The sequence below is a fragment of the Plecotus auritus genome (assembly GCF_963455305.1).
Source record: "Plecotus auritus genome assembly, chromosome: 8".
Classification (NCBI taxonomy): Eukaryota; Metazoa; Chordata; class Mammalia; order Chiroptera; family Vespertilionidae; genus Plecotus; species Plecotus auritus.
The window spans coordinates 134,699,990-134,715,809 of NC_137782.1; the positions used below are offsets into that span (position 1 = coordinate 134,699,990).

Consider the following 15,820-nt stretch of genomic DNA (forward strand, 5'->3'; position numbering starts at 1 on the left):
GCAACGTGGTGGAAAGCACGTGGAAATGCAAGTCAGGAGATCCTGGTTCCAGCTCAGCCAGTTCCTAGCTTTTGACCTTTAAAAAAAATCATTAACTTCTCTAAACTTCATTTTTGTCATCCTGCCTACCTTACGAGATTATTTTAAGAATTAAGGGTATGTGAGAATGCTAAACTACAAAGTACCATAGAGACACATAATTTTATTTAGCCTTTTGATCAAATTTTCTGCAGCTGTTAACAGGACAGAATAATCCAATGTCAAACGGGCCAAGCAATTAATAGATAATTTTTTAAAAAAAAAACATGATAAAAGCAACATTATGTAGGCAGAATAGAATTTCACTTTTTCTTTTCTATTTTTTTAAATGGTATCATAAATATGTATTATAACTTTATTAAAATGAAAAGAATATTAGAAATACAACAAAAAATGGATAAAACCCTTTGTCGAATACTGTACACATAATGCAGCAATCCGTGCACTTTAAAAAATGAAATCAAGTCATTTTTGTAGAGTTTCTCCCCCAAGAAGTTTGGAAATTGCTTTTTCTTTAAGTAACAGATGGGAATTATTTCTGCACTTCTATAAACTGCAATAGAAATGACATCCACTCAATCTTTCTTAAGATGAGTGTCCCCATTATGAGACGACACCTCCTGGCCTCTGGACATCCTGAGAACTTCCTAGACACTGAAATCTCAGAGGTCATCAAGTCATGGGAGACCACATGAGCTCTGCAAGGATGCTAGCAGCAAAATTAACGTGAAAACTGAGAGAACCCAACCACAGAACATTATGAACTGAGAAGCGAAGACACCCTAGATTCTAGGTGTCGGCAAACTCATTAGTCAACAGAGCCAAATATCAACAGTACAACGATTGAAATTTTTTTGAGAGCCAAATTTTTTAAACTTAAACTTCTTCTAACACCACTTCTTCAAAATAGACTTGCTCAGACCGTGGTATTTTGTGGAAGAGCCACACTCAAGGGGCCAAAGAGCCACATGTGGCTCGCGAGCCACAGTTTGCCGACCACGGCCCTAGAAGGTGTCCTATATACTGACACCCTTTTGTGTAGGTGTGCAAAGAGATAACACAAGGAGGACATTCCAATACAAATAGTTAAGTCAAACCAAGGTCTCCATTTTAGAATATTGTGAATAATATATTTTAAAACCCAGTAGTTTGTATCTCATTTAAGTATCAATTAATGCAAGATATTTGTATTTATAACACTAAGTTGAGGTCTATCTTTTCTTTATAGTGTTCAAAGATAGAGCAATATATCCTACATAGGGACTCACACTCACTGGGGCTATAATTTGCTATGTGAAGGCATTTTGCAATGACAAAACAACCACTACAACAACAAAAATACTAAGGCCTAGAAGGTCTTTAAAATGTTAGAAAATTGCCTGGCATAACTCTTTCAGCTGCTCCTTTGCTCATGGAGATGCTCCGCAGGCTCACCAGGACCAGGTGCCTTCTCTGAGTTCCCCAGGACTTTCTCCTGCTCTGGACACACTGAAGTGAGTACTGAGTCCACTACGCAAGTTAACTTTGTCAGGCTCGGAACTCCGATGCAGAGACAAGCAGTATTAAAACACCAGCGCCCTGTGAGTAGCAGTCCTTTTGATGTGAGTCCACATAACTATCATTACAAACCTGGAGCCTTAATAAAATAATTTTTGCTGCCTCATGGCATCAGGATAGCACAGGTAACCGAGAGGGTTTTGTGACCCAAGCCACAGCCCACTGCAATGTGGTCTCCATTATTTGATTACCCTCTGGTCTGGCTGACTAAGCAGGAATGGAAAATTAGAACGATGAACATGGAAGTAAAAAGGACACAACTTCTTCACTAGGATTGGTACAGATGGCAGGGGTTCTGAGAGAGCTGTCCTACAGAAAACACCCAGGTTTGGAGGGACATGCCTGCACACAGTCATGCTCACACTTCTGTAAGAAAGACGGAGGTGTGATAAGGACATTCTCAGTGACCTCAAACCAAGTCTCCTAAATGCCATGACATATAGATTTACTTCTACTGGCAGAAGAACAACCAGCCAAGCCCAACCAAACCAAAACCCTGGACCACCTTTCTAAAACGAAACCATTGCATTCTCTCTCCACCAAACCTTCCTACTTTAAAGCAAAGTAACTTCACTAGGAATCTTAAACATTGAGAAAGCGAAAAGCCAGCTTACGCCACATCACATTCCTAAGGGTTGGACTGAGTTAGTTTGAAAAACACACTCACACACATCTACCCGATGCTCCGGTTTTAATCTGAGAGATAAATTGAGCAGGAGCAGTTGCACATTCATTGACCGAGGTTGATATTTTATCTTCCAAAATACATCATCACTAAGAGGAATGAGAGGAAGACACGATATTGATATGTGCTTTGAAGTATAAATGGCTGGCTAGTGTTCAAAGAGCTACGTGCATCAGCAACCAGCAACTTAATAAATTGCGCTTCTATGGGCACTTTCGTTTTGAACCTAATCCTTTATTTAATTAGCCCGATTAAGAGGATATCAGAAAGCCAAACTATAGTGTATTTTTTACTTAGCCTTGGAAACAGAAGGAAGATTTTAGAATAATCTGACAAATTGCCAGCCAGACTCTCCACAAGTCCCTTCCAGAAGGGACCAATCATCAGTAAAACGAACAAACCATTTGAGCACAAAAATCTCAACCACACCCCGAAAATAACAGAGCGCCCCAGTCAGAGCTCATCTGCTTGTGAGTTCTAGTAGTGTATACCTGGACAAACGGGCGATTTTAAAGTTGGACATTTGTTTTTACTTTTGATTGTTTTCTTTCCCGCCATGCCCTCCTCTTCCAAGGACTGTAATTACCCCAGGTCAGAGGTGCCTAGCCGCGATGGGGAAGAAAGGCTGGGGTGAGGGGAAGGAGGTGTGTGGATGGCTGGGTGAGAGCTCGGCAGGTCACTAATGGCCTCTGGGGCAACAACTTGGAGAACAGGCTGATGCTTCGCCTTTGATCTTCTAATTCACAATGATCATTAGTATTAACTCCGATTCTTCTGGGTGAAGAATTCCAGCTGTAGCCTTTTCAGTGTACCTGACCTAAGAAAATTCATCACCCATCCCATTAGGATTTCAATAACCCGCTCAGAAAAAGAAAAAGGCAGTTGCCCCAGAATCCAGAAACCACCGCTTCATTATTAAAACAGAGTTTCGATGATGTACATCACAGAGGAATGAGGGCATTCCAATATTACCCCCAAGTAATTAAATAATCTATTCCATTTTCCTCCAGGGACAGATGATTTCCAATTGGGGGGAAAAAAAAATCAGGGTTCTTATCTAATCAATGGTTGAAATATGCTATCTCCTAAGGAGCTGAGATCTTTGAAAATTAAAATGCAGGGATTTGTCATCCGAGCCTGGGTTACTTTCAGCAAAGCCTAGCTGTGACCCATCATCATTACTAAGGCCTGTGAAGGTGAAGGACAACGCCAGGCAATGGAAAAAGGAATAACTGCAAAGATATTCTTACAGATTTGAGAGAGCTCATTTTTTACATGGTACATGGACATCTGGAAGGGGAAAAAAATATCACTCCTTCATACTAGTTTTCAAGTCTCCTAATTTAATAATATATCTGTTGATAATACGTAGTGAGGAAGGAGTCAAAGTGAGCTGCAGTATCCACCAACCACCTTCCTTGGCTCAGGAAGATAGGTTAGGACTAGTTTGAAGGTAATACCCTGATTGACTCTGCAGGCAAGAGTTTCAGAACATAGTCTTCCTGTTCGCTACCTTCTTAGGACGAATGGTAGCTGAAGGGACGCTAGCTGGTAAGACATAATAAGAAGATTCATTGTTAAAACTGGCCAAGTATAGAAATGAGGATCAGAGAGAAGTAGAAATGGGAGGAGAGGAGCAAATGCCTTCTACTCTCTGTCTACATGCCTACCCATCTACCTTTTGATCAACATTGTGCTCGCCTGGATCAGCAGAATGGGGTTATCTGGATACTAATTAGAAGGACTTTTTCATTGTAAAAATAATTCCTAATGTTTACAGAGTAATTCTTCCAAAATTGCAAGCAGAGATATCACACTATGATGTCTCCAACCGATCTTATTACCAAAGCAAAACCAATGAAACAACATCTGTCTCTTCTAGAGCATTCAATTCCCAATTCAATTCCATTTACTCCATCCTTAGAATGGCAGACCCACAGGGCACTTTTCATCTAATAGTGTTTCTATGGAAACACCATCCTCAACCTGGAAGATTCTACTGCCCCTCACATTGACTTTATCCGCATTGAGAAAAAAAATCTTATAAATAAGAAACTGAGACAAATTTGGCCACAAACAAACAAACAAACAAACAAAAATTCCAGGCTCTAAATTCACAAAAACAAATAAACAAAACAAAACTAAATAGCAAATTTTGTGTATCTGACTTCCAAACAAAGTTTGTCTCTATAGTAGCCAATAGGATCCTTAATATCAGTGAAGGAGTAGGGAATCCAAGAGAATGCGAATGAAAATCAATTCTCCTTGAGGGTCACCTCCCTACTGGTCAGTGCCAACCAGATGCGCCACCTCTTGAACGGTTCCTTCCCCTGAATCTGCAGGGATGCATTTTAACAACCTCCACTCTTCTAACTTTCAGGATTCTTGGGACACACAGCAGCTCCATGCAGGAAAATATGTCACCGCATATTTTAAATAAGAACCATATTAACCGCTTTTCTATTTAGATTACATTTAAACCTGCAATATGTTAGGGTAGGGGGAAAAAAAGACTTGATTTTTACCTTAAACATTGTATTTATTCCTTCTCCTCATTTTCACTAGGGCACTCTGTAGCAAGATAACCGCTAATATGAAAAACACATCCAGCTTAAACATTACAACACAGCAGGTTATATTTACAGTTGGAATAATGCCCTTCAGAAAGGAAAATAAACTTTGATGTGGCGTATGCCCCTGAACTGTCACTCTATAGTGACTAATATGCCACTATTAAGTACTTTTTAATTGTTTGCAATAATTTGTCTTCAGGCAAATGCAAGCATTTCAATTAATAAATGCTTTTATTTTATTTCTAATTCTCTTTTATTATCTACATGTCAGTCTTTTTTTTCAATCCCAGGGAATAGTTTCTTTTAAGAGACCTTCTCTAGTTTGCAAAACTGGCAAATGCTCAACTAAGTAGTCTAAGCTGAAAATTTACATCAGTGAAATTTCTTTTTATCTCATATCACCGAAGTTTAAAATCTCTTCCTTTTCCTTTCATTGTTTTCATTATACACACATATGTCCAGTTGAGCTTGCTAGAGACTGTGAGTCCAAGAACGAAGCTTTAGCTCTCTCTTTGGAGTAGTCAAATGTGCTACTGATTAAATCTACCTGTGGGTAACTAGAGATCAACACGTTTTTTTATGCAGCTGGGTTGCAAATCCAGAAGGTTTTTTAAAAAATTCGGGGCCTATTCTACTGCTTTAACACACAAATGCTTCAAAGCCCTTTCAAAGGCAGATTTTCTTTCAACTGAGTAAGCCCAATGAAAAGATTGACCCATTTATTTGAAAAAGAAAACAAATAGCAATTTGCTTTTAAAGAAGTGTGTGAGGTTTTATAATATGTCTTTGGCATTTAATAGATTGGTTTTTACAATTTTCTAATTAATTATTATTGCTATTGTTTCAATTAGCCAGAGTCTCCATTGCTCTTTTATATCTAGCAAGATTTCAGAAAGAATTTTCTAGATAAGTTGCATTAATCATCAAGCAAGAATGTATTATATTTAAAATTTGTACATAGTCTTCCAAATGAATTGTGCATTCCTGGAGTCCTCTCAGAACTTGAAATGAAGTTGCTAAAGGATTAGTACTGAGATGTCAGTAGTGACTTACATTGGGACAAATCACAACAAAACTCTATAGGTTTTCCCATAGAACTTATTATAATCAGCTCCTGACTATACATATTACCTAAGCAGTCTGTACACTCCTTCAAGAAGCATAACAAGACAAGGAGAAGGGTGTTCCTTGTAACTGGAGATCTATTTGCCCTTGCAACTAGAGAAAAGGGAAGGGAATCTTTCTCATTGGGGAAAGAGGGAAAATTTTTCAATATACCTCCTACCTTTGCTTTTTAGATGATATTATGAGAGCACTTTCTTTTTAGAGACCATTATCATTATCAATATTTTTGTCTGAGTAGATGGCAGTGGAATGGGGCAGGAGCATGTGGAACTATCCAACAAACCACGAGGTGACATCTATGAGCATCCATAGAGAGCCAGAGAGACATGGATATGGGTTCCCCTTCAGACCCCAACACTGAAGGAAATCAGGCAGTTCAAGATTAACTCCCATTAAAATCACCCCAATAATATCTACCACTGAAAGCATTGCAATGCAGGTAAAGTCATGCTGGCTGTTAAAAGGAATTCTTTGTTTTTTAAAGGAGGTAATATAGCTCTCTGCAAGGTCCTTCACAAGGATATAACCTAGGAAACCTGATGGATGCATAAAAAAACTTGCTTCTCTCTCTCCTGATTCTATCTGAACCAATATTTGATTATATTTTATTCAGGGGCACCTGAGCTGCAAATAAAGCCAATGCTCTTTTACCGATTGAGGTGGAGGTTGACAAAATCTATTCATTTTTTCTGTTAGTACAGGAAATAGAAATATTCAGGGTGGACCTGATTTTGTCCCCTCCCCACACTCATCCTCCAGCTCATGTACAAAAAGACTATGTACAAATTTTAGCTGATTAGCACAGGTGATGAAATATCAGCAGGGCTGCATCAGCTCTATTGACCAACTACCACATCTCATCTCCTGCTAGTTTTAAAAGCCCCCTAGACCCTAGGCCCCCATCTCCCCTTCAGTAGTGCTTGATAGTCCTCAGTAGCAGACGTGCACAAGGCAGATCTCAAACTACACACATATAGCAACAAGTGTCAGATAGGTAATGGCACCTGACTCAGATTGTAGGCAAACCTAATAGGATGTTAAAATCAGCTAAGGAATCTAAATCTTCAACTAACTACCAGCATTCACCAAGCCCTAAAGCTGATTCCAAACTATCAACATCATCTAGTAACTGTTTGGAATCATCATGGGAAGCAATGAAGGGTGGAAACCATTTTTTTAGTTACTCCTGCTGCTCTCAGTTTTGATTTTGTTCACACGCTGGATTAATGTAGACCCTCGAGGGTTATTGGAGGCCCAGCCTCTGTCCAGAGGAGCAGCACCCACGTGGCCTTCCACATCCCCTGTTTGTCTCCCTGCATCAGAACCAGTCACTGAGGACCATGGCTTGGTGGGCCAGGGTGTAAGGGTCAACAGGTCAGGACAGGTTTGTGACAATGCAAAATTAACTTGAATACTTAAGAAAAATGTATGACTTTAAGAAAAGTAAACTATGCTAAAAATGGTAACATAAAAGGTTTGCTCCTGACACTTTTTAAAAGGCCAAGATTCTTCGTATTGGTTCATCTTAGGCTGGGCTACGCTACCACCTGTCTAAACCCATCCTTTGTCCCTCAGAGTGAGAGTCCCAGTCCCCCGGGTCAACAATTTTGCTGATTTTTAAAGTATTATTTTACTCATAAATTTTCCTTTTGTCTTCTTCCTTAGATGTCATTAAATCTGTATGCACTTCCAAAAATATCCACCACAATATTATGATTATAAATATTTTGAACATGAAATTCATTCAGAACAATAACCAAACCAAACAAATCCCTCAATGGCAGAAAGCCCCAAATCTCCAGTTTCTCACATCTCCAGGAGAATTCCTGCAGTGAAAACAGCAATACTCACACAGACAATATAAACTGTTACCCGGCTTGAAAAGTCACCAGGGACTACACAGGAAGAGCTGACTCTATATTGCTGTTTTCCTTTACAGTTCTAAATACAGGGGCCACTTTCACTGTGCAGCTCTGACTCACAGGAGCGTTTGGGAATGGCAGCCAGTGCATTCACACCACTTAAAAGCAAATTATGTGCGCATTCTGCCATTGCCACAAGATTGAAATTTTTGCGGGCCATTCGTTATAAAGGTCCGCGCAAGCATTAGAAGAAATTAAGTCCTTCTCTCTGGGGTTTGTCTCACTTGCTTCTTACTGGGAGCTGGTTCTAAGTGCTAAAGAGGCACCCTGAGAGAAGCAACATCATTAACAGACATACTTAAAATCGCAAGTGCACATGAACTCCTACACCTTAGAACGGATGAAAGTTAACAACATTGCAATAGCGAACTTCAAATCAAACGCCTCATTGGGGGTAACGTCTTGAGGAAATAAGTGCAGACACTTTTGTGAAAACTGTGGGAAGACAATGATTTATGAAATATTCCAGGTCTAGAGGGATCACTTTTCCCCCATTTTTTTTTCTATCAAAACTGTTGTCCATATTTAGTTTAGATATGTCATTTAGAATCCACTTACTGTTAGATGCTGGAACAGCCACGCCCTCATGATATTTGTGGCTACTTTGGGAAAGATGCCACGCTTTTTGTGACGCTTTTTGTCCTTATCTGGATCATCATCGTCACCTGTGCTGGGGGAAGCTACACTGTTGTCCAAGCCATCACCTGCAAACATAGTGAATCAAATTTTGACTGATGCTACCTTGACATGCTTTATTCAAATAGAATGCCTTTGGATATAAACAAAACCAAAAGAGCAATATAAATGATTAATAGTTTATTTGGTACTGTTTTCTTTTCGTTTCTTTTTCAAGACAAAGAGAAAGAACAAGGCCTAGGCTCAAAAGCGGTCAGGTCTAAGGAACTTCTTCCAAAGAACAGTGCAAAGGTCAAAGGGAATGGGGGGAAATATTCAATCTCTCTAGCCGCTCTGTTGCCATGGTAATTATTCAAATGTGTATAGCTGAGACATGTGAAGTGTATCTCCTTTTGGGGAGTTAAACATGATGGCAGCCATTAGCAGAGTTGGGCCCCTGCCTGGGTATTCAAATCCCACATGGAGTCATTGATGTCAACTTGGGAGAAGATGCATTTGAGATATCAACTATTTCCACAAGTGATCTATCTTAAGACTAAATTAGGCCATGGAAATGTAGGTGATCTGTCATATAAGCAGTTTTGACATAGGAATGCTTCAAATAGAATATAATTTTTCTTGTCATAGAAAGAGAGAATCGAGTTCAGTAAGGGAAAACTCCCCAAATTGTATTTTAATTAAAAAACAATGACTATTTAAATCAAATAAAGTGATGTTACATGAACAGTCCATTGGAATTATATTATCCTAGTAATACAGACAGTGTCTAACATTTCTTCCACATGTAAATTTTCTTACTGAAAAGTCACCTGCTTACACATGTCTGTATATGGGATCCTATTTTTCTATTGATTTTTAGTAGAACATTTAAGCTCCTTCTTCTAGAAAACATTTTGGCTTTGTGACACCATAAACTTTAAAATGTAGGATTTCTTTTACAATGTCATGTCTAATAAGAAAAAAAACATTTTCAGCCCATAAAATCACACTGTCCAAAATAAGTCAGAAGGTACAAATGAAAAGGAAGCACTTGGCGTTTGGTTGCAAAAGCCAAAGGAAAAACAGCAGCAAACTAAACCCACTCCACTCGAAAAGTAGCTTCAAGCACGCGTCTCTATCCAGACCCCCAGCTCTTGGTGGCAGCTGCTGGCTTTTAGAAAGGGACAGGTTGACCTGGGCCAGAAAGAAGCACTATACAGCAACAAGGCTTAGCAAGGAGGTAACAAAAGTCCTCAAAGCACATTCACTGGGCCACGCAAGTCCCTGGAGGGCAACATGCTTAGCCCAAAAAGAACTGGGTACTTTAGTGAGACACATTTCCCGGGGACGGTATAGTGCTCCAGGAATTCCCATAGTCCGTATTTCCAGTAGCCTAGATATACTGCATACAAAAAGAGTTCTCTATTTTAATTTCAGTTATTTCAGTCTAATCTATCCAAGTTATGTTATCATTATCAATTTCAGCTGCCTCAGGAGACCCTCCCCAACTAGCCTTGACTGGTACTGAGTTAAAGTTTTAAAACTTTGTTGGGTGAAGAACAGACCAATTTCAACACTTCTGCTATGGTTGCAGCATAAGCCACACACCCCCAAAAAATGCTTGCAGAACTTTGCAGTTTACTTTTCATTAATTTAAAAATCCATAAATTTTATTGTACTTAAAATCCATATATTTTTGTTGAAGTTCCCACAGAATCCTAGCTGTGTTCTCAGCAGAAAAGGTCATAAAGACCCCCAGTGCCAAAGCCCTCGGTGGATGGATGAGGAAAGTGCTTGTGTTCCTGTTGGGTGACTTGAGGGTCACCCTGCCTGGGCTGGAGCCGGTGGGTCTGTGCTGGACCAGACACTCCCATCCCTAAATCTGTACTCCTTCCATCCCACCCAACTCTTTATTTGCATAACCAAGTGTTTTATAAAGCGTCCCCTTGGATTTGCCTAACAAATTCTTTGTAAGTCCAGTATTTAAAGAGGCTTTTTATTCAGAGAAGCAATTCACCATATAAAATAACAATTCATTAAAGAAACATGAGCAAAGAAAACAACTCAACAGCATTTAAAATTTCAATGGGCTAATCCACTTGCAACAGGCAAAAGGTAACCAAGGAAAAGAAGCATATTACTCGATCATTGATTAAAAATGAAAAGCTTCTAACCTAACGACACAGTCTTTTCACCACCATGACTGTTTTCCACCTTTAAAAAGAAAAAGAAAAAAAATAGCCTTTCTATCCATCTCCAAACCCCCTCAGATTAATTTAGCAGGCGATGCCTAGTGCCTGCCTAGAAGAGAATTCATTGATAATTTATGGAAATATCTACTATAATCCAGCGGAGATGACTTTTTTCCAGCTTTGTGCATCAATAGATAATCAAGGCCTTAAAGCAGCCTTAGCTTCCCATTACCTCGGGCAAAAGAATTCCTGAAAGCGTGCCTTGAGGGCACCTGAATTATATACTCCATTAGGAGAGGAAGGCTTTCTGCATTCCATGTTAACACTCGCCAGAACCTTTCCTGTTTATTTCTGCTGTATGAAAGCAGAAGCATTAGGAACAGAGTTTTTTAAGTGAAGACTTATGTAGATACAATGGAGCAACCTTTCAAGCCGGAGCCAGATCACCCCCTTCAGTCCCTGCCAGTGACCTCTCCCGAATAAAAGGTTTCTATTACATCATTAGCTCAAGCCAAAAACAGCCTTGGCTTAACGCACAGTTTGTTCTTCCTACTGTTTTTAGGCAAATACAGCTACTTTACTCCCATCTGGGAGGGAAATTACACTGCTGGGTTGTAATCTAAGACAAGATTTTCATTGGAAGCAAATGCTTTCAATCCAGTGTAAATACTGGTGCATGTTCAGAAAAGCCTAAAATAATAAACCCTGCTCCTTCCCGACACAAGTCAGGGAAATGGAGAAGATGGGGACGGAGAAGAGAGCATAATAAAGCACACTATTCTAAAAGCAAACACTTTCATAGATTTTAATAAATTGCTTAACCTCCCCCACTTTTTAAAAATTGAAAAAGGATCTCGCCACGTCCCCACCTCAGAGGACCATCTACATGGTCAATTGTACCTTTAGCATATCCATTCACGCTGCAATTGGATACAGTCACCTCTCTGCGGTCTCTGGAGTTGTTAATATTTCCTTTTTTTATTTTTAAGATCACTAAACAAACTTGGAGAACCGCCGGCCGACCACACGGCAGCAGGCCGCAGCTCTGAACCACATTTGTAAAATGTCAGCTGTGACTTCATTCCTGGAGCTGACTTCTCCTGCCGCCAAATGAAGGCAAACTGAAAAGGTGGAAATAATCATAAAAATGATGCTAGTCCATAAACAAGCTTACAGCCTCATTAGGATAGCAGTAGGCTCCAGTGGGTGATTTATGCTCGTTTTGCTGATGCTATGAGGAAATGCCATAGGGCGACTTTGGCCAATTGCTAATGGTTTCTGACAGCTTCTTAGCAACTAGTGCAAGCAACGTTGTGGCGTTTGCTAGTGACAGAAACCGAAAATGTCATATTATCTGCCCATGTGTCATGAAGTCCGTGTGGCAATTAACTAGCAGGCCAGTGACTGAGGGGCAGGAGGCTCCTGAAAATGGCCTTTGGCTATGCAGAGGCAGCGGGCGCTAGGCGCAGACCGGCTGCTCATATGCAACATTCTAATGCAGAAATCCACTTCCTTGCCATTTCCAGGCTCTGATGGGGCTGGGCCACTCAAATCCCTTCCCCTCCCTCCCAACCCCCCCGCCCCCGCCCTTCCGTGAAGTGAAACTTGGGGCTCCTCTCTCTCTAGGCCCCAGCTCTGGCTGTTCTCAGAAAGCTCCAAAGCGATCTGCTTTGATAGGAGCATCCGAATGGCTCCTTCATTGGCAATACCTGGTTTTGTGCTTTTTGGACGCTGCATTCAAAAGTGCCAGCTCTTTTGGGGCTCTCTCCCAAATGGGTCCGGAAGGATTGAAGATCACGGACGCAGGCACATTGCCTGTCAGATTGCTGGGAACAGAGCAACTGGGGGCCACAACAAGACACCGCTTTAAGAAACACCAGGCTTCTAACAAGCAGGGGGGAGAGAATCTTGGCCACACTTTTCCGTTTCCGAGCTATCAAAACCCTGCTCTATATGTCAAACTGTCAAGCCTTTCAGCGTGGGCCATTTGCCCTTTCAAATAATATTTAAGAATTGTTTTTACAAAATTTTATAGGCCATGGTCTAGTGAAAGAGGCCAACCAACAAAGAAAGGAATTTGTACTACAATTCGTCTACGGACAATTTCTTGCGAGACCTGGGCCTGTCCCTGTGGAGCAAGGCAGGTGACCTGTGGCAGCTCCCAGGCTGTCAGAGAGCTCAGATTTCAAACACGCTCAACTCAAACATCCCGAGTCGCCTATTTAAGCATGCCCAGGCATTTAGACTGTGCTATCTCGTGCCTTTCAAAGCAGGATAAAGCGGCATTTATCGCATTCAGGCCATTCAATGGGTCAGACTGACCGTGTCAGCAGGGGCTCCTCTCCAGCAGGTCAAAGCCCTGCTCCCACTTTTCTCTCCCTCCTAACTCCCCCACCCTCAGGACTGCCATTCCCAAAAACCTGTTCTGAGCAAGGCAGAAACAAAACCCAGAAAAGTGCCTGAGATTGACATCATCACGGACCGGCACTTCCCCTGTCAGCCGGCCAGCAGGTTTATAAATAAAATGTGGTGTCCGTCAGAGGGATCTTTCTGTCATGGAGGCAAAACTTCTAACGACGGATCTGAACTTGCCACTGCCGGGGCAAATGGACGTGTAAGGTTGGGGACCCCCCATGTTTTGCTGGAAGTCGAACTGGAAGCCACCCCAGCTGCAGGATCATTTCACCTACTTTGTTTCGAGACTGTAGTTTCAGGCCACATCCACTCCTTAAACTTTACTTTTCCTCAAGTGTTTAGAAATATATAGTGTTTGTCCAAAAAATGTACCTCAACTGAAACATCAAGGCCATTTATAATCCCATCTTTCAATACTGTCCAAATTCTATTGTGTCTTTTTTTTTTTAATTAAATGTATTGGGGTGACATTGGTCAACATGAACATATAGGTTCAGGTGTGGGTTTCTATGTTACAAGATCTGTATATTGCACGGTATGCCCACCACCCAAAGTCAAATCTTCTCCTGTCACCTTATCTATTGTGTCTTAAAAGTTGGATAAATGGTCAATTCACAAGCACTCTTAGGCCTGAAAATCTTGCGTTGTAAGGTGGCTAAGTTTCCATCCAATGACGAGGTTTCTCGCTCTCTCGTCTGTTTCTTCACATACTATGTCCACATGAGAGAACATGGAGTGTCACCCCTTAGGATGTACGTAGAGCACGCCTGCCTTTCCAGGGGCTGGTGGTGCAAACATCCCGGCAGTGTGGGGAGCTCAGGTTTCCTCTGTAGGGGAGCATTCTGGGTGTACCAGGTTGTCGGGAGAAACCTAAAAACTACCCCAAACCCACTTCTCCAGATCATGGCTGTGTCTGCTTAGCCAGGAGTCAGATGAAATGATGTTTCTGTGTTCTGTTAAGAGGATAAAGGGTACGAATACCCTTTCTTAGCCACCAGTGAGAACACTTCAGAGGTTTTAAGGAGGTGTTTTGTCTTCATTTAGAATGTGTAACAGCTGCCAGATGATGTTTCTAAAACATCTAACCCTGGCCCTTAACATCCTTCTGTGGCTGCCCTCTGCCTCGGGATAGAGGTCGCACTTCTCTGCCTGGCACAGGCCTTTGATGATCTCTCTCCTGGTGTGTTTCGGCCTGTCTGCCGCTGAGTCCGCTTGTGGGCAGGCACACACCGTCCACCCCATCCTGAGCCTACAGAATGTTCTCAAGATTCCACCCCCCGGGCCGCTTTCTCATACCTCTCCGCATCTCCTATGCTAGTCCCTTTCCCGGGAGCATCCTTCCTGGCAAACTCCTTGGTGACCTTTCCAGTTCAGCTCAACTGCCATCTCCCATAAGAAGCATTTGTTGGACTCTAGCTGCTTAGCACGCCTCCCCCACCTCCAATCCTGAGTGATTTTTCTTCTCCCAACATTCCTCCATCTGACACACATCATCCTGTTCTAGGACTAGGATTTCTGTATATGATTATAGGACACCCTATAGGACTTGATTATAGGATACGAGAAAGCAGAGACTGGGTCACACTCTTCTCTAAGATTCTCTAACCCCAGGGTTACCCCAGTGTACAGGATACAAACTTGTCAATTGCTTATTAAACAAATGAGTAAATGCGTTTACTTGCCACTGCATGGGGAAAACCATAGTTTCAATTTCCAGCTGTTATAATTTTTTTTTTTTTGGGGGGGGGGGGGACTACATACCTAAATTAAACTCTTGAAAAATATTCACCAGTGTAACTCAGTCATCTATAAGGAAACAATCAACATGGGTTTCTCCAAAGCTGGGAAATTTCCTTGGAATCTTTAAGCTCATCTTGGCCAAAAGATAAACTAAGAGTTCAAGTAACAGTGTTCTTTATAATGTATGCCACAGCCCTTCAGAAACACGCTCCTACTTCCTGAAACTATAACTTAAAGCTATTTACCTAACTAAAATTTATTACAGTGTGTTCATTTTCCCTGAGCTTAACTTTAAAAGATAAAGCAAAAGTTCTTTGTTTCCTTCTGCATTTTCCCCAGTGAATTAATTACATTATCCCCCTTTACACATCTCCCGGTTTTACCGAAAGGAAGAAACAGCTGTCTCTAAGCAGACAATGTGACCCTGAGCGCAGACTCCAGACTCACACTTTATAGCTATGGTGCTAAATGCAAAGCTCTAGAACTCTGGCTTTTCTGGTTTTGCCCAGTCATTGTATCAGTCTTTCCCACAGCATCCTTCCGCACCTGCCTCAGCATTTCTTCAGCAGGTTACCCGAGGACCTTAGTATCTGATACCAGATACAGATTGCCATGTCATACAATCCTAGGAGACATGAGGAAGCATTTTGTAAGATGAATGAAAACAATGCAACCCCTAAGCCTTATTCCATATTTTCAAGAGAAACACAGCAGACTTCACATAGCTCAGAACCTACAGCCAACATACAAACATGTAAGAGTCTAAATCCAATGGTTAACTTCTAAGTTTAACTTTAATTAGGTCCTGTTCACTCAGCCTCCCTTTTGCATCTCTTCTCATCCTGTGGTGTTGAAGGTTTCCTTGTTCTTAGTTCAAAGTGCTTCTGAGTTGATTTAAAAAGAAAGAAAAAAAAAAAAGGAAAGCATATTCTCATATATCTTACTGTACCACCCTTG

General features: G+C 41.1%; 1 protein-coding gene across 1 annotated transcript in view; it reads right to left on the minus strand.

Moving 5' to 3' along the window:
* MEIS1 (Meis homeobox 1) overlaps positions 1–15,820 on the minus strand; it is a 132,419-nt gene that overhangs the window by 51,468 nt on the left and 65,131 nt on the right. The window contains exon 8 of the mRNA XM_080684461.1: positions 8,460–8,605. Coding sequence (XP_080540587.1) covers positions 8,460–8,605 — 146 coding nt within the window. The remainder of the gene's footprint in view (positions 1–8,459; positions 8,606–15,820) is intronic.